This window comes from Microplitis mediator, chromosome 10 (assembly GCF_029852145.1).
Source record: "Microplitis mediator isolate UGA2020A chromosome 10, iyMicMedi2.1, whole genome shotgun sequence".
NCBI classification, from domain to species: domain Eukaryota; kingdom Metazoa; phylum Arthropoda; class Insecta; order Hymenoptera; family Braconidae; genus Microplitis; species Microplitis mediator.
This window is the reverse complement of record NC_079978.1, coordinates 18,131,984-18,153,146: the sequence shown is the minus strand read 5'-3', so window position 1 is coordinate 18,153,146 and position 21,163 is coordinate 18,131,984. Positions and strand designations below refer to the sequence as shown.

Below are 21,163 nucleotides of genomic sequence, written 5' to 3'. Positions count from 1 at the left end.
CAAAACGTCGACATCTGATGAAAACTCGACTTTCGAAAATCGGGGTGAAAACAATAACTTCCCAATTTTTCGAAAATCGTCGATTTCCTTAGCGGGAAGTTAAAAAACTTGATTTGTCGTCCCCGATACATAAATACAAAAAAAAATGTTTTTTCGTTATACCTTAGTCGAAAGTACGCACTTCCCTCCCTAATTTTAAGGCCTAATAGTATATTACATACCTAGGCCAGTAAAATAAGAAAAGTCTCAGAGCCCATGTAATTGTTGGCCGAGGCTTTCTTTTTTACTGGCCAAGGTGCGTATACTATTTTTCTGCTCGACGAAGCCGGAAAGTTGCAACTTCGTTTAGGGCAGCGGCCCGAAAGTTGCCACTTTCCGGCCGAAGGGCAGAAAAGTCTTATTTCCCTCTCCTGGTGGAGTTACACGCGCCTCACTTATATCGCCGGGAGCAAAAAATTTTTTTGTGCCTACAGAAACAGCCGGTTGCTGCCATCTAGTGATCGTCTACCACTTTATAAATAAAATTGTTCACGATAACGTCGTAGATCGTTGCTTTATATATACTTCAGTATTTTTGTGTCTCATTGTATGTAATATTTCAATTAAACAGTGTAATTACAATAATAACATGAATGAAAAAGTTTCATCGGATGAATCTATGGACGAGGATGAGGTGATCAAAGATTTTGATGCAGAGGCAAAGTTAATTATTGAAAGTTTATGTATTTATTTATATATTTTTTATTGGCAGGAAAAAAAAAACTTGTTCATAGGCATAAATTTATTTCTTTTGAAAAAAAATAATTATTTTTAATTTTTTATTTTTTATAAATATAATTATGTCTTTTTTTCTGTTTTGTTTTTGATGCCTGCCCCCGCCGACCAGACGCATTCGCTTCGCTCGTGCTTTCAAATGTCGCGGGGCAGGCATCAAAAACGCAACAAAAAAAAAAAGAGAGACAGAAAAAAATTAAAGTTTTATGTATGTCCGAAAGAGGCGCGTCAATAGGGAGCAAATAAAAAAAACATGGCAGACCTGTCAGCTGAAGGCAGAACGTGGTTGTATTGTTTATAGTATTCAAAAATGTAATTAATAAACGTACTTTCGACCAGGTATATAGAAAAATCGTATACACCACACGGGAAGAAAGTTGAAATTCCTGCCCTTGTAGTGTAATATACTATTAGTTTATAATCTTAAAAAATGCATACTTTATTTGGTGGCTCTATTCAATTTTTTTCGTCTAAATATCACTTTATGAAATAAATTAATTAACTTTGAATGTTTGGGTTTGAATTTTAAATACGTTTCGTTCATTGTTAATAGAAAATTCTTTAATAATATTTTCAATTAGTTTAATATTCTGTATGACCATTGATAACACTAGAAATTAATTAAATAAATTCATCAGATGCGATCAAAGAGAAGGGTGAAATAATACAAAGGGCAAATTCCAATCATAGCAGAAAATCATAATACGAATGAGTTCAAAATTGGAGTGATATTTATCATGTACAATAATGAATTAATTAAACTAAATCCCGTCATTTATAATTGTTTGACATATCTATCGGGGGAATTATTTTCACGGCTATCTCATTTCAATGCGTCATAATATTATAAATGACAATTTTAAACCTCCTTCCCAATCCTGTCACTATAAAAAACTTGCGGAGCGATCGCGAAGTGGATGATTTTTTAATTCGCTCGGTTTCTTCAATTCGCGTCACTCCAAAATTACTCCGTATAAAAATCTCTGTTCACTCCACATAGGAAGTGATTTTTTTTAACTCCGGAACTCTGAGTAACGGAGTGAATTCGGATCGAAATAAAATCCGTATTTACTCCCGATTTTTTACAGTGTAACAGCAAATATACGTCTGAGTACATCAGCTCCTTGCTATTCATTTCTTTTGAATATTAAACACAAAGTTATAATTCATTTGTAAAATTATTTCTAGGCTTTAGTACACAGACTCAATTAATAAAATCTATGTCTAATAATTACTTTTTTTTAAATTAATAAAATGCAGTAAAACTATTAGAATTTTAAAACGATAATAATAACAATAATAGTGACATTTTGCAAACACTGTTATATATATAATAGAATCGAACTTCGAAGCAATTTGCAACCATCGTAACACCCTCGATCGCTCTGTGAATTGACCTCTATGACCGCCCTTCCCCGTCAACCCCTTCAAATAGTTGAGTTAATCGATCGATTCCTAGTGACGAACTGAATATGTAAATCCGTTTGTCAACACCCAACGAATTTGAATATTGGTCTGAAATTTGACGATTGATTTGTTATAGTACTAACACAATTTACTAGATTGTAGACGCCAATGACTCGACACGCACATGCGGTGCCATAGTTATTCTCCATTAGGAATCACGAATAGCTTAAAGATTGTTTATTCAGCAATAAAATCAAAATGTTGAATATTGTTATGCATTAATAATGATTAATACATAATTTGATCATATGAAATTTGTTAACAGGGGTTCGTACTTCTCTCTCTATTACACTTAAGTCCACGAACGGTACTATCTTTGTTGCACTTGTGCAGTAAATGGAAAACTATGGCCGAGTTCTTCTCTTAAACAAACGAATATTGTCAAACAATTTAAGCGCACTTCGCTAGATTAGAAAGTAGTGCATCAATGCGCGGTCTGTATTTTGTATTTAGAGATTTTGTTTCCGAAAAAAATTCAGCCGAAAATTCTCATTTTTATTGAAAGTCTAATATTGAAAGAAACAATATTTTATTCGTCATCTGGCATTAAGACAAAAGAAATTTTCATTGATATTCAGAGACACTAAAAATTTTTATGAATAACTTTACTTCGCCCGAGTCGAAATTTAAAACGTATCTCAAGCGTCTCAGGCGTTAAGAGCGTGCTTAAAACTTTTCAATAATTTTTTAATTCCGATAAAAATTAAAAAGGTCATGTACTGGGTATTAGGTAAAAAATTTTTTTGCACTTTCCGTCAAGTTATGACTTCTATGATGTTTTTATGATATTTCGGGCCAATATGTGATATATGGGGCATAATGGACCAGTCGAAAAAAATTAGGAAAACGGTTGACCCTAAAGGTCATCCCTGCAACTTTCCGCTTATTCCATACTTAAGCGCTCAAAATTTCACTTATTACGTTTTTGAGCTGAAACGTTTTAATCATTCTTACAACGTCTGAGACGCTTGACATACGCTTTAAACGCCTGAGACGCCTGAGATACGTTTTAAACGCCTGAGACGCTTGAGATACGTTTTAAATTTCGACTCGGGCGCTTATTTTATAAATTTCATTATATGATTATTAAAAATAAGTTAATAAAAAGAATTTAACACTACATACATATTGATTTAGCTCGTAAAGAACCCTTAAAAGTCATAGCTGATGAACCGAGTACATGAAGTGACTGGTATATTTTTGAAATCCCTTATGCTCAGGTATTTGGATAGAATAAGGGTTAAAAGGATAGTTGGGTCTAGGGGAGAGATATCGAGAAACCGTCTTTCCTTTACCTTTCATTAAAAGTATTAGGCTGAGGTAAAAGAGCTGAATGTCTATAATTAATTTAATTAGGGGTAAATTCGATGACGTTTCAGAATAAAGAAAAAGAGTAGGAAATACGAAAAAGCCCATATTTCAAATGCTCATATATCCGATAGTGGTAATAAAAATCAGAAAATTTGCAAGTATTGAATGTTTTTTAGAATTTTTATAATCTCCTTGGTAACTTCTGATTCTTGATAACAAATATATACAGAAGCACAAATAAAGGATTCAATTTTCTATCGGTTGAGCAGGAAATTGTCAAAATAGTAGTTTATATATCGAGTGAGGTTGTGTATAAACATGAGTTGAGATCATTGACCACTGAAGGTATAAAAACATATAGTGCGCTGTCAAATATGATAATACATAACTACGCATTAAGAAATTTTTGTATATGATCCATAATATGTCAGACAGTCTTAACACCTCATCTAAGCCTGTTTAGGGTAAGTTTTTAACCATTGTAACCATTATTTAGTATTTTTCTTTTATATATTTTGAAATCAATTGTAAACCATATGCTTGAAACATTTTATTTTACACTGACTATTTTGAATATTACTATTTGTAACCCTTTTGTATTTTGGGTATGTTTGATCCTCAATAAATAACTACTCGTAAACATAAACATTTAGAAACAATATTTCTCAGATAATTTTACTTTAACAATAAGATACTAGCTTCACGAGGCTTTTCGATAGCCCACTTACCTTTATCCCTTATTATTCACCTGTCTAGCCGCACAGACCGATAGTTCACAGTAGGGGGTACACAATCTTAGGTTTAACGCTCGACGTTTGATTGTAAAATTAAATAAGTCACATCATAGATTGGAAATCGCTTTGGGTTATTATCCAAATATCTTTGAGTCTATTCGATCAAATGATCTGAATGTTAACAGGAAAGTTGACGGCCAACAAACTCTCTCTATTGCCGCAAGAACGAATTAAATCGGTTAATTTTTTCAAAAGTTATAAGAGGTTCACATGCACACACACACACACACACACACACACACACACACACACACACACACACACATTATTTTGTAAAAATTCGCGTATTACATTATTGATCAGCTGATATGCACATACATACATATTTAGGCACACACGCGCACTCGCACACACACGCATGCACACATTTGCACACAAGCACACAATCGAACACACACACGCACACATTTGTACACACACGCACACATTTGCACACACACGCACACATTTTCACACACGCACACATTTGCACACACGTACAAATTTGCACACAGGCACACATTTGCACACACGCACAAATTTACACACACGCACAACTTTGCACACACGCACAATTTTTCACACATGCACACATTTGCACACACGCACACAAACACCTACACACACCCAGACACACACATGCACGCAAACACACACACACACACACACACACACACACACACACACACACACATTATTTAGCAGTTTCATATAAATTAATATAAATTTATTTAAGTATTAAAACTTCGGACCGGAGTGAATTGGGAGTGAAATAAAATTCGCGTCACTCCGAGATCACTCCGCTAAAAAAAAACTCCCAACTCACTCCGCATGCGGAGTGATTTTTTTTAAAACTCCGGAACTCCGAGTGGCGGAGTGAATTCGGATTTTATTTCACTCCCAATTCACTCCGGATTCACTCCGGATTTTTTACAGTGTAAGAGCAAATAAATAACACAAAATCTATAAGTTACTTTTCAATTGATATTTAACGTTTTACAGAATACATTAACGTTGCATAGAAATATCAATTAAAAAGTAACTTATAGAATTTTGTGTTTTTTGTTCGCTCTCAATAGGGTAGAAGTACCGTTTTTGGCCAGTTTTGGACACTTAATTAATGTAAACAAAATAATTTATAAAAGACGCAGTACATAATTTATTTTAAAAATGTATTTGAAGATACTTCAATTCCATTATTAAAATGGTAATTTTATTTTATACTTTTTCATTAATTAAAATAACGTATTAACTGTCCAAAAATGGAGCAGTGGCCACAAATGGTACGTATACCCTAAATAAATAAAAATTTCTTGTAAAAATATTATTGAGCGCTACTGTATAGAATTCATGCTAGTAGTTATTATATTAAAATACTGAAAGTTCATATTTTAAAGATTAATTGAAAACTCAGTAATTAGATGTATGATTAGGAAATTTTTTTTATTTCGAACCGTTTGTACTAATAAAATTTACAAAAAACGTTCATTTGTGTTTTGAACTACACGGAGAAAAAATATTGTGTCCAACTACAGTACATTAGCAGTCAAGATACTCGTTTATGTATTAACAATAATTTGGGTTGTAAATGGGGCTAGAATAGATCACGAGCAGATTTGCAGATTAAAAATTGAATTTTTACCACTGTTTGCGAGAAAAATTTCGAATGTGCTAATTAATTTATTATGCTCTCATAAAAGAGATATATAATTTTTTTCCTAGTCAACATAGCAAGAATTCAAGTTTTTGTCGCAGGTACACTGAGACAATAAAATAATATTGTCCAAACAATCATTTCTTGGTTCAAGAAATCCGTTACAATGTTAATTTTATTGTTGTTAGTTATTTTAATATATATGAATGCTAATGCATTCATATATTCTTAGATTGGTGTTTTAATATTTTTTAAAACTTCAATGGCAATCCAATCTCATTTATTGTAATATTTGGCTAGCCTCTCTGTGCTAGCACTATAATTACTTTTTATTTCAAAACGGTTTCGCCCCGAATATACTTGCTGGGCTCATCAGTAAAGTTGATGCAAGTATATTCTACTTTAGACCGTATAATTGATGTTAAATTTTTACTTACTTCCATTTTTTTCCAAATTTGGAAAAAAATGGAATTTTTCTCCACTCCATGTTTAATGCCTTTTATATTTATTGTTGTTAGTTACTTTAATATATATGAATGCTAATGCATTCATATATTCTTAGATTGGTGTTTTAATATTTTTTAAAACTTCAATGGCAATCCAATCTCATTTATTGTAATATTTGGCTAGCCTCTCTGTGCTAGCACTATAATTACTTTTTATTTCAAAACGGTTTCGCCCCGAATATACTTGCTGGGCTCATCAGTAAAGTTGATGCAAGTATATTCTACTTTAGACCGTATAATTGATGTTAAATTTTTACTTACTTCCATTTTTTTCCAAATTTGGAAAAAAATGGAATTTTTCTCCACTCCATGTTTAATGCCTTTTATATTTATTGTTGTTAGTTATTTTAATATATATGAATGCTAATGCATTCATATATTCTTAGATTGGTGTTTTAATATTTTTTAAAACTTCAATGGCAATCCAATCTCATTTATTGTAATATTTGGCTAGCCTCTCTGTGCTAGCACTATAATTACTTTTTATTTCAAAACGGTTTCGCCCCGAATATACTTGCTGGGCTCATCAGTAAAGTTGATGCAAGTATATTCTACTTTAGACCGTATAATTGATGTTAAATTTTTACTTACTTCCATTTTTTTCCAAATTTGGAAAAAAATGGAATTTTTCTCCACTCCATGTTTAATGCCTTTTATATTTATTGTTGTTAGTTATTTTAATATATATGAATGCTAATGCATTCATATATTCTTAGATTGGTGTTTTAATATTTTTTAAAACCTAATGGCAATCCAATCTCATTTATTGTAATATTTGGCTAGCCTCTCTGTGCTAGCACTATAATTACTTTTTATTTCAAAACGGTTTCGCCCCGAATATACTTGCTGGGCTCATCAGTAAAGTTGATGCAAGTATATTCTACTTTAGACCGTATAATTGATGTTAAATTTTTACTTACTTCCATTTTTTTCCAAATTTGGAAAAAAATGGAATTTTTCTCCACTCCATGTTTAATGCCTTTTATATTTATTGTTGTTAGTTATTTTAATATATATGAATGCTAATGCATTCATATATTTTTAGATTGGTGTTTTAATATTTTTTAAAACTTCAATGGCAATCCAATCTCATTTATTGTAATATTTGGCTAGCCTCTCTGTGCTAGCACTATAATTACTTTTTATTTCAAAACGGTTTCGCCCCGAATATACTTGCTGGGCTCATCAGTAAAGTTGATGCAAGTATATTCTACTTTAGACCGTATAATTGATGTTAAATTTTTACTTACTTCCATTTTTTTCCAAATTTGGAAAAAAATGGAATTTTTCTCCACTCCATGTTTAATGCCTTTTATATTTATTGTTGTTAGTTATTTTAATATATATGAATGCTAATGCATTCATATATTCTTAGATTGGTGTTTTAATATTTTTTAAAACCTAATGGCAATCCAATCTCATTTATTGTAATATTTGGCTAGCCTCTCTGTGCTAGCACTATAATTACTTTTTATTTCAAAACGGTTTCGCCCCGAATATACTTGCTGGGCTCATCAGTAAAGTTGATGCAAGTATATTCTACTTTAGACCGTATAATTGATGTTAAATTTTTACTTACTTCCATTTTTTTCCAAATTTGGAAAAAAATGGAATTTTTCTCCACTCCATGTTTAATGCCTTTTATATTTATTGTTGTTAGTTACTTTAATATATATGAATGCTAATGCATTCATATATTCTTAGATTGGTGTTTTAATATTTTTTAAAACTTCAATGGCAATCCAATCTCATTTATTGTAATATTTGGCTAGCCTCTCTGTGCTAGCACTATAATTACTTTTTATTTCAAAACGGTTTCGCCCCGAATATACTTGCTGGGCTCATCAGTAAAGTTGATGCAAGTATATTCTACTTTAGACCGTATAATTGATGTTAAATTTTTACTTACTTCCATTTTTTTCCAAATTTGGAAAAAAATGGAATTTTTCTCCACTCCATGTTTAATGCCTTTTATATTTATTGTTGTTAGTTATTTTAATATATATGAATGCTAATGCATTCATATATTTTTAGATTGGTGTTTTAATATTTTTTAAAACTTCAATGGCAATCCAATCTCATTTATTGTAATATTTGGCTAGCCTCTCTGTGCTAGCACTATAATTACTTTTTATTTCAAAACGGTTTCGCCCCGAATATACTTGCTGGGCTCATCAGTAAAGTTGATGCAAGTATATTCTACTTTAGACCGTATAATTGATGTTAAATTTTTACTTACTTCCATTTTTTTCCAAATTTGGAAAAAAATGGAATTTTTCTCCACTCCATGTTTAATGCCTTTTATATTTATTGTTGTTAGTTATTTTAATATATATGAATGCTAATACATTCATATATTCTTAGATTGGTGTTTTAATATTTTTTAAAACCTAATGGCAATCCAATCTCATTTATTGTAATATTTGGCTAGCCTCTCTGTGCTAGCACTATAATTACTTTTTATTTCAAAACGGTTTCGCCCCGAATATACTTGCTGGGCTCATCAGTAAAGTTGATGCAAGTATATTCTACTTTAGACCGTATAATTGATGTTAAATTTTTACTTACTTCCATTTTTTTCCAAATTTGGAAAAAAATGGAATTTTTCTCCACTCCATGTTTAATGCCTTTTATATTTATTGTTGTTAGTTATTTTAATATATATGAATGCTAATGCATTCATATATTCTTAGATTGGTGTTTTAATATTTTTTAAAACTTCAATGGCAATCCAATCTCATTTATTGTAATATTTGGCTAGCCTCTCTGTGCTAGCACTATAATTACTTTTTATTTCAAAACGGTTTCGCCCCGAATATACTTGCTGGGCTCATCAGTAAAGTTAATGCAAGTATATTCTACTTTAGACCGTATAATTGATGTTAAATTTTTACTTACTTCCATTTTTTTCCAAATTTGGAAAAAAATGGAATTTTTCTCCACTCCATGTTTAATGCCTTTTATATTTATTGTTGTTAGTTATATTATATTAAAATATTAAAACACCAATCTAAGAATATATGAATGCATTAGCATTCATATATATTAAAATAACTAACAACAATAAATATAAAAGGCATTAAACATGGAGTGGAGAAAAATTCCATTTTTTTCCAAATTTGGAAAAAAATGGAAGTAAGTAAAAATTTAACATCAATTATACGGTCTAAAGTAGAATATACTTGCATCAACTTTACTGATGAGCCCAGCAAGTATATTCGGGGCGAAACCGTTTTGAAATAAAAAGTAATTATAGTGCTAGCACAGAGAGGCTAGCCAAATATTACAATAAATGAGATTGGATTGCCATTGAAGTTTTAAAAAATGTTAATTTTATTATTATTAACTATTAATTTCTTGAGAAAAGAGCATCAAATTTATTTTTGTTATTGTATGCATTTAATATAATGGGTAAAAAAAAAGAATAGCTTTACTTGAATTAAATAAAAATTATTTTTGTCAGTTCTACGAATTCTTGAGACAAAATTATATATTCTCGAAAATTATCAAGAATATATGTTCTTGTATCAAGTAAATATTCTTAATAAAAGTATTTTTTTTCTCAGTATATGCGAAAATTTATACGTGGTCATTAGTTCTGAGTGGTGGTGCTCAACTCCTCCACAGATGTAACAGATGTAAATGTTACGTAAGCAAATATTCAAACTAACTCGTTTTATTGAAAAGTTGAAGGAAACCCTCTAAGGCTAATTTGAACATAAAATATTCGTTAAACATAAAAATGGAATTGTCAATATTAAAGAGTTTTAATGAAATGAAACCACCGTATCCGTTCTGGTTTTTATAATAAATACCAACACCACCAATCGGTGCAGGAGGATTGGTAACGATTGGTTGGATATCCATAAAAGGAATTAATGTTTGACTTGCATCTGCTATATAATCAGTTAATTCAAATTTCACATAATTTTTTCCAGGTTGGCTTGATTCTCGATTTATATTTTGGCCCAACGTTGGAACATCAAGATTACGTAAGTTTATTCGATCTCTGTGTCAAATAAATAAACATATATATTGTTTACTACTTTCGTAAGAATGCATTTAATTAAACAATAGATTTGTAGTATATGAACTGCGGAAGTCTGATTACCGAGCGATGTTTCGCGGGAGATTCCCTGTATATGATTCCTGAGTCACTACACGGAAAGAAAATTATGGCAGCGGTTCCCATAATTTTGTGAAATTTTTTCCTATACCATCATAGGAATTACGACCATAAATTATGGGAGCGGTTCCTATAATTATAGGAATGTTTCCCATAATTATAGGAATAGTTCCTATAATTATGGGAATGATACCCATAACACTATAGGAATGATTCCTATAATTATAGGAATGGTTCCTATAATTTATAGGAATACTTTCTATAATATTATGGGAATCATTCCTATAATTTATGGGAATGGTTCCTATAATTTATAGGAACCATTCCCATAATGCAATTGGAATGGTTCGTATACCATTATGGGAATCATTCCCATAATATTATGGGAATAGTTCCCATACTATTATAGGAACCATTCCTATAATATTATGGGAACGGTTCCCATATTATCATGAAAAAATTAATTTAAAGAAGTGTGGTAATCACTTCTACAATACACAGAAATATTATTAAACATAAAAACAAAAATTCAAACATTGAAAAAAAAAATCGTATTTGGCAAAAAAACATTAAAATTTTTAACAAGAATTTTTTGTCAGCACAAAACATTTAAGAAAATTCAAATTTTGGGAAATTTCTACACTATTGTGCAAAAAAAAAATTTCATGATATTATAGGGATGGTTCCCATAACATTATGGGAATAGTTCCCATAATATTATAGGAATAGTTCCTATACCAATATGGGAACCATTCCCATAATAGTATGGGAATGATTCCCATACCATTATGGGAATCATTCCCATAATATTATGGGAACCATTCCCATAATATTATGGGAACCATTCCCATAATGTTATGGGAACTATTCTCATACTATTATGGGAATGGTTCCCATAATATATGGGAACCATCCCTATAGTAGTATAGGTACTATTCCCATACCATTATGGGAACCATTCCCATAATGCATAGCAAAACTTCCCATAATTTTCTTTCCGTGTATAGTTTAGTCTTTCTTTACTCGCGTATCTAAAAAAGACGTCTTTCTCTTCACCAGTCTCTATATTACCACATAGATACTTATAAATACTGTAGTATATCTAAAACTATATTACTTCTTTAATGATCCACTAGGCGGAGTGGAGATCGATAAAAAATGTCTTGGTGACAAAGTCAATTCTTCTCAATATTTATAATATATTTCCATCCTTTTCTTGTGCTGTTTAATAACATTTTTAAAAATAAAAAATTCCAACATATTTTTCTTGCAAATCAGACTTCCACCGTTACTATTGAAGCAAATCTTTTATGGTACGTAATGTTCAAAGATAGAAATCCCAGTAGACAAAGTGACAGCACTTATCTGAAGTTGTGACCCATTCTCAATGAGTCCTCTTACATAATAATTAATTAATGTAACGAAGCTAACTAATGACCCGTTACTTTCAATCCGGGCGTTGCCATGCTCCTACCCCCTTCTCAGACGACACCCATGGTCGAAAAATATAATCGAGTGACCCAGGGTGACCGTTAAGCGGAGGTGAGTTCAAAGAACTCTCCTCATTGACGCGTGGTGACTAACCTGGACCACGACGGGTCTATACTTCTTCGGGCCAAATATTCCTACCATCTCAGAAAATAGATAGACTTTGGTCGAAGAGGGCTTGGAGAGGCACCAGTTTTCTGTACTGGTCAACAGGCCGCATTGAGATAAAATGGTAAGATGCGGCCTCGCCTTAATACAGTGGAGTCGCTCTAACTTTGACTGAAACGAATCCAAAGTTTCAGGAATTAAAATTGTAGAAGTACCCCTTCTTTTTACTAGAAGGCATGGCTTAAAAAAAGTGTGAGTCATTCGAAACGACCAGCGAGTTTTTAAATTTTAAAGGTTAGGTTTTTCTAAAACTAATATGTCAATTTTATTGTTGTTAAACTTCTTAAATAGAAAATCAATTTTTCCAGTGAAACTAATTTTGTATCAAGTAATAAGTTTTTAATTTTTTTAAAATTATTTTTGCAATATTAAATCTTATTTAACTTAAATGTTTATTTACGTACACGAATTTAGGGTTAGAATACTCAGTTTACGCGCAACGCCTATACGCAGAACCGCGCTTTACCTTTGCGCATGTACAGTTGAGTGACAGAGTGGGAGAACACTTCCCCTGCTGTCAGAGGAGAAATAAAGGGAAGTCAAAGTTACAGAACGAAAAAGTTATAGAGACTCTACTGTACCCTAAAGAGGGTCCCTTTCATTTGTAACCATTCTCTTTCGAATACGCTATTATCCACTTGTTCAGTCCCTAATGAATTTTCTACTCCTAGAGACTTTAATATCTTTGATTTTATGAGACAAATAAAAGATGGATGTTTGCTCGCACCTCGTACGTTATATCCAGTCTCGCTACGCTCACTCGTCTCACTACGTCGACTGTTTCGTTGAGAACATGCCCTAACTTCGGAATCGTTACGTCACTTTGCCTGTCAGAGTCCCAAACTTCGCACATATGTATCGAAAATAACTATTCTGTTAAAGAAGAAAAAAATACATTACCTCGAAAGAAAATCATCATCGGCTGAAAACCATCGAATTTCCGTAGATGGGGACAAGTCACCGACGATATCAAACATTTCTGTTCCTGCTACCTTCAATGAAATATGATTGTAATCTGTTCGACTTAACTGAACTCCTATAACCAAATAAATCATGTCATGAAAAAAAGAATCTAGGGCAACAAAAATAAATCAAAGCAGATTTATCTTTCTTAATACCCATAAATGTTGCGTACCAGTAACAACCATTCCAGGAGGTAATATAATATCGTCTAAATCAAAAGACCACGAATTATCTCCGAGATCAATTATGTTATCATCATCATAAGGATTGTCATAAATATGAGGTCCATTAACCTTGTACTTATTGTTTTTGTTCCAATAGAAATCATTAGGCATTACAAAATTATTCTTCTCATAATCTTCAAGTTTACGCGTTACTTCATCGTTCCAGCGGACAGTGGTCGGATCAATTGTGCCATTGACTAATTGACCGTCTTGAATTTCAATGTATGTTATTGACCATTTTGTGACGAAACGGATTCCAGTTACAACTCTATAACATATGAAATCACAATATGTAGAATTTGTTACTATTTAATGAATGCTGTCAAGTAAAGAACAATTTACATTTTTGGTGGAGCTAATAGACTTTAAGAAAAAATGTATTCACCTATTATTAGCTATATCAGTGTATTGTGCTGTAAGATTTAAAAGAGCACCTTTTTCCATTGAGTAAGGTTCGCGACAAAAACAAGCTTTAGTGTTATGATCATCTTTTAATACTATATCACGATAACATGCTTCATTATTTTGACGATGACCTTTGTAGTAATAGTTCCCATCGAAAATCCCTCCTCGCTCACCGATATAATTATATCGTCTTCCACTTTCTGGTGGCTAAAGAAAATTGACTTATAATTAGAAAATGTATTCAATTCCATGCATAAAATACAGCCAGATATGGAGATTACATGAAAAAAATACTTATAAATATGATCATCTATCATTTATGTTTCCTTCAAATCATTGGACTATGAATACAAAATCTGGATACTAAATTATGATAAATAAAATTATGTTGTCAGTGCACTGCAAGGTCAAGTAACTGAGAATAGAGCTTGCTCAACCGTTTCACATTAGAGGTGTCCGAAAACTAATGAAATGGCTTAGCATGGTAAATTGCTCTTACACGGAAAAAAATTAATCGTGAATGCAACATGATGCAGTCTTGGTAAATAAACATGATGAAATCATGTTGCATTCACATGATCTGTCATGTTTCGGCTACATGATAATCATGTTGCTGCCACATATTGTCATGTAGCCGACACATGACAAATCATGTTGCATTCACATGATTTTCTCATGTTACCGCAACATGATTATCATGTAACCGAAACATGACAAATCATGTGAATGCAACATGATTTCATCATGTTTATTTACCAAGACTGTATCATGTTGCATTCACGATTAATTTTTTTCCGTGTATGTCTCATAACTTCAGGGCCTATGATTCGAGCCTTATCAAGATCCACTAATTAAAAAATAGTATTTTTTGTTTGGTAGAAAGTAGCTATTTTCAATACATATATAAAATGAGGTCTTCATTTAGAGTGCTACAAATTGATAATATTATTGCTCGATAAAATTAAATCGAATATTAAGTGGGTGCCACGGAATTTAGTATTATAATGCTGAATAGACGACTCAGGAAGTAACGAAGAGGGCTGTCATGTTTAGGTATCTTGAGTAATTCTGCAGCAAGTCTGAGCTAATGGATCTGAAGCAAGTATCTTGTCCTAAGCAAGTATAACTACAGATTGACTAAGCGTATCTTATGGAAGTATCTGGCCTCAGAGTATCCAAGACTAATGCGGACTTGCTGAAGACTGATGACACAGTCTTCATAAATCATTTACAGATTTACGTAAGACTTCCTTAAGAATCCTATTAGGACATTCCATTTGCGTCACGTGAATCTTGAATACTGAACTTTAAAAGCGAAGTTATAAAACAAACAGTGTTCATCTAATATTAATGAAGCTAAAATGAAATGAAGCATTTAAAACTCAAATTTATAATTTTGATGTCTATTTTAGTTTTTTTTGTGTGTTCCCTCGCAGATTTGAATCACACGGAGAAAAAAATATTGCTCCTCGAACGATCTAAAGTATAGTAACTCGTAGATCGTTACCACAACAATACGTATGCTTATGGTAACAATACCGTATCGTTCCAGTAACTATCTATTAGATAGCTGTGAGCCCTATACGACTTTCCGTAGTCGTCACCTCACACGGCACCGTCTAACCTAACTAAACATCCATTTTCGCGCCAACTTTTGAATATTGTATAATTGATGCTAGCAGACGTTTAATAAAAAAAATAGTGTAAAAAATAATTGTGATGTTGAAATATGGACCCACGGGTAATTAATAAATTAACAGAGTAGAATATCCGTAACTATGTTGACATATTTATTGATAAGTGTTTTTTTATGCTTTTTGTAATCAAATATACATTCATAACCAAAAATCTAAATATTATATATAGTCGATGTTTTATAATTTAAATGTGATACGTAAATAGAAGAAAAATAATTAATAAACAAATGAGATCTGAATTAATATTGAATTTAAAATTAAATTTCTAATAAATAAATTCAAAAAATCAAAAGATATATTTATATTTATATTTAAAATTTATTTTGACTATAACTAACTAATAAATCAGTTTTATAAATTATTTTATTTAATCAAAGTTATTTGCTTATCATTTATTTATGAACGATAAAGGTTTTTAAATATCTCATATAATTTGCAACGCGCGTGACGTCAGATAGGGCTCAGAACGATACCGTATAGGTCTCAGAGCTATCCACCGTATTGTTGTCAGAACGATACAGTAGATCGTTGCAGTAACAATCTAGTAGATAACTATAGCGTATTGTTACTGTAACTATACAGTATACTTCTGAGAACAATATTTTTTTCTCCGTGCACGGTGGAAACACGGTGGGTTTGTTCCATTTTACCACTGTAATTACGCGGTGGGTACACCGTGGAACCACGGTGGTGAAATAGCACAAAGCCACCGTGGAATCACGGTGGATGCACCGCGTAATCACGGTGGATACACCGCGTAATCATACTGGATACACTGTGTATACTCGGTGGCGAAATGGAACAAACCCACCGTGTAACCACGGTGGATCCACGGTGCTTACACTTCCACGGTGTTTCCACCGTGATTCAAATCTGCGAGGGTTGATATTATTAATAATCAGTGCAGTAAAGTTATCTATGACCATATATGCTTAGACGAGTCTGTATTTTCTAAGTATTTTTTTCCATGTATATAGCAGAATCTTATTGTAGTTAAAAGTTCATAAAGAAAAAATCATTACCGCTAGACAAGCTTGTATTATTTCAGGCATTTTACGACAACTATAACTATATCCATCACAAAATGCTGCTGTTCTTACATGATAAGGACGACCCGATCGATAATAATCTATTCCCATTTTTATTATATGATCAGAAGTAATATATAATGATAAAAATTGATACCGTTTGTAATTCACACCTTGATATTAATGAAAGTTGTAATTATTAGAATGTTCTGTAATTTAATACGAATTAGTTAGGTAAATTATAAAATAACCTTCAATGTAATTTTGGGGATCACAGCGACTTATCACTTTAGGTTCATTAGCCATAACATCACGCGCTGCTTTCGAAATATCAACTACTGACTTTTGATAAAGATTTTTTACATCGTACAACTCTGTTATCCATTGATCTGATGTAAAATAAATAATAGTAATAATTATTGAAATAAAAAAAAAATGTTTGTTAGAAATTTATGAATTTATTATTATTTACTTGAATCTGATAGTTGTAACTGTCGATACTTATAAGCATAAGCTTTCATCACGTAACCTTTGGCTATAGTTCTTACCGCAACAGTGTAAATGTCAAATAGTATTTGATATCGTGACACACCTAAGTCACAAATATTATTGTCTGTGTCCTAAATTATAATTTTAGTTTTTTTTTATCAATCAAGATGGGCATTAATTTTATGAGATATTATTATGATGTAACATTATGATGGTAATCTGTACATTAAGGTGAGCCAAAAAAACCAACCTATCAAATTTATGTCTTAAAAAGGACCTATGTATCGAGAAAAAAATTTTCCCATTGGGCAAAATTTTTAGCTCAATCATAAAAAGTGTCGGTAGCCATTTCAAATAACATGCAAAAAAAATTTTTTGATTAAAAATATTATAACTTTTGAACTGTGTGAGATAAAAATTCGGCTCTAGAATATTCTTGTAGGGCATCAAATTTCTTAAAAAAAAGTCTTGGGAGTCGAATTTGTAAACTTGATATTTCGTATACTAACAGGCCATCAAAGTCTAGAGTAAACAGAATCATACAAACTTAAGGCTTTATTATTAAAAATATCAATACTACGAGAAAATTTGTTCTACATGTAGTGCAATGAAATCACCAACAATATCCACGTTGTAACAAATAATATTTTGTTATCGATCACAATAAAAGAAAAGTATTTGGAAAATCCAAATCAAGCCTTAAATTTGCATGATTCTGTTTACTCTAGACTTTGATGGCCTGTTAGTATACGAAATATCAAGTTTCGATGCTTGGATTTTCATTCAATACAACTATTACGGATTCTTATAGAAGTCCATAGAATTCCAGAAGAATCAAAAGGATCTCAAAAAATACATAGAGCAACCATGACATCACATATTTTTTATAGATTTTCATGAGAATTTATATGACTGTTTATTGAATCATTATGAATTTTCATGGAGACCTATACAGATTATTATGTCTAAACTTAATGTTCCAGTAGAAATCAAATTAAAAATTAATCAGGAAATATGTGATCGTAAAATATTTAAAATAAATATAAGAGCAGTTACTTGAGATTGTAGATAATCATGCAGGAAGTCAAAAAGTCGTTTATCTCTCAGATGAGGTAGAGAATTTGTTGGTACAATAGAGTCAAGTATAACTGATACTTTTATGAAATCGTCATCATGAATCACCTTATGCACAAAATTATTTATAGTTTCTGGATGATAAGTATTATTTTCTTTGAAATATTCTACGAATTTTTGATCAAATTTTCGATTTATATCATCAATAACTAGTTGTAGTTCATATACGTGTTGCATATCAATTTTAACAGATAATTTTTCGATAATACGATCAGCTTCAGATTTAATAAGTGAATCAGGTCCTTTAAGTTGTTCAATAATATTGTCTAGCGAATCGATAACTCCTTGCTGAAATTCACTTTCTTCGGTTGATGAAATCACTGACATTATAATTTTGATTGCTTCGTAACCTATACTTGCCACTTTTGGTAAGTTAATTTTTTTAAATTTAAATTTCGAAGTTAGTAAATTTTCAGGAAGTAATATCATTAAAAATATCAAAAACAAAATTTTCGGATTCATTTTTGAAACTGAAAATTTTTGTTTTACAGCTTTTTACTAATTACGTTTCAAATGTCCCAATACACAATAAGCATGTAGCAATGATTTATATAGTCCACTTGCATAAGCGATCACAAATCCAGCGCGTGATCGTTCTCCACTTTTACATTGTCGTTAACGACTTTATTTATTAACTACTTTATTATCTATTAGTCACCCGTGATAAAAAAAAGAAGTTATTATAAAATTTAACTTGCTTTTATGTTTTTACGACCGAAATGATAACATGAAACTTAAATGTGGCGATGATTCACCAAATGAAGCCAATAAAATAATTCCATTAAACACATGCATAAGTTATGAATAAAAGTATTTATATAAATAATTTACTTTTATACATAATTCATTAAACAATTGAGTTAGAGTTTCGGTTGAAAGCTCAATTTGTTTATTTGTTACTGAAACATAAAAATGACTCGAACTGTTCTTATCGTATTCCCAATAGTTTATAAGATATTTGAACTGAAAAGTCCAAGAAAGATTTAGGGTAGAAGTACCATTTGTGGCCACTGCTCCATTTTTGGACATTCAATACTTTATTTTAAATAATGAAAAAGTATAAAATAAAATTTCATTGCAATAGTCTAATAAAAATATCTTCAAGCACATTTAAAAAAATTAATTATGTTGTTGCGTATTTTACAAATTATTTTATTCAAAATTTCTAAGTCGCCAAAAACGGTTCTTCTACCCTATTTCGAAGGGTTACATGACTAAATAACTAATTCAAAATATCTAATTTAAAATATCTGACGACAAAAGATCTAATGACGAAATATTTTAATCAACGATCATCGTTTTTGGTTTTAGATCAGGTTTTAATTCTATTATGGTACAAAATATATTTGGATTAGATCTAATTTCTTAGATATTTTGACGTTAGATATTTAGGGTTAAATATTTAGTCGTGACACCATTTCGAAGAATATTTATATATAATAGTAAAAATATTGATAAACAATTGAGTTAGAACTTCGGTTAAAAGCTCAATTTGTTCATTGATTGATGGAGAATAAAGAAGGCTTGAAGTGATCCAGTTGTATCTTTAACCCGGGAAAAAAAATTTAGATCTATTCAGATCAAATTAGATCTGATGTTTCAGATCTGAACAGATCTGCATTTTGGCCAGATCTGTTTAGATCAAATTTGATCTAATTCGCTAGATCTGAATAGATCTGTTTTTTTATCTCTATCTTAATAAAAATTGATATGTCTGATTAAAAATATATCAAATATATCACAATAATATAAAATATATAAGATTGAAGCCATTAAAATTAAAAGTAAACGTTTCATGTTCCATATGAGATCGGCTTTATCTTCTCCTTTGAACGATACAATTGAAATTTGACTTAATAAAGATTCATATTCAAGATCACTCTTCTCCGAACAATACAAATTAACATATAATTAAGAAGATACTAATTTAAATAAAACAAAATATCCAATAGTTACTGATCTCGACAGTAATACAAAATGAGTATAAGTAATTAACTATTGCCATAAATTAGACTAATTATTTGTTAAATAAAAATGATTATAATCAATATGAAACATTTTGCATAAATATAGAGGATCACTTTTTTATGAACAATAATGAAAGTAATCTCATTCTAAGATACATAAAGAATTTTTCCTTAAAGTATTTTATACTTATTTACCCAATGATATTAATAAAATAATAAATTTCTCATAATTTTTTTTCCCGAGAAAAAGTTATATCAGCTCAGATCTGGTTTGATCCGTACAGATCCAATTAGATCTATTTATATTTACTTCATAAATGGATCGTTTGATCAATGTTGATCTATTTTGATCTGACTAGATCTAGGTTGATCTAAGTTGATCTGATTTAATCTAGGTTGATCTGATTTGATTAGATTTGATCAGGGGTAGATCTGGACTATTTTTCGCGATGAAATTCCGATTTTCACAAATCGGGGTGAAAACAATAACTTCCCAATTTTTCGAAAATCGTCGATTTCCTTAGCAGGAAGTTAAAAAAAAGTTTTTTTTTATCAAAATTTCAAGGGGGCCTCTCTGTCCCAGAGGCCTCCCTGCTCCGGTCTCCCCTATGTTAAATATATTGAAAATATATTTCTACATATAAATAATATGTGATCGTAATAAAACAAAAGTATATTGGCTTTATATTCAAAATAAAATTGATGGAATATGCTATGAATATATGTTAAATATATTTACTTTATAAAGAAAATACCATAATTGAATATAGCTAAAATATGTGTAACATACACGGAGAAAAATGTTGGCTCGAAACCTAGCAATTTTTATTATGCTGTCGACCAAACTTGAAACAGAAAGTGAAGTAACCAAAAAATTATTATGTCGCATCACAACTCCCGGGTCGAAAAAAAATCTTAATTATGACTTAAAATTTAAGTCAAAATCCTTCAAATTTCACCTACGTTAATTTTTTTAGTCAATGTAAAAT

General features: G+C 31.0%; 1 protein-coding gene across 1 annotated transcript; it reads right to left on the bottom strand.

Moving 5' to 3' along the window:
• Positions 1 to 10,061: 10,061 nt before the first annotated feature.
• LOC130675575 (uncharacterized) lies at positions 10,062 to 18,693 on the bottom strand. The gene is made up of 8 exons (XM_057481343.1): positions 18,130 to 18,693; positions 17,057 to 17,204; positions 16,836 to 16,973; positions 16,579 to 16,757; positions 13,840 to 14,066; positions 13,403 to 13,722; positions 13,168 to 13,303; positions 10,062 to 10,494 (listed from the first exon to the last, which is right to left on the bottom strand). The coding sequence occupies exons 1-8, from the start codon at positions 18,667 to 18,669 to the stop codon at positions 10,152 to 10,154; spliced, it is 2,031 nt and encodes a 676-aa protein (XP_057337326.1). The 5' UTR covers positions 18,670 to 18,693; the 3' UTR covers positions 10,062 to 10,151.
• Positions 18,694 to 21,163: the final 2,470 nt, after the last annotated feature.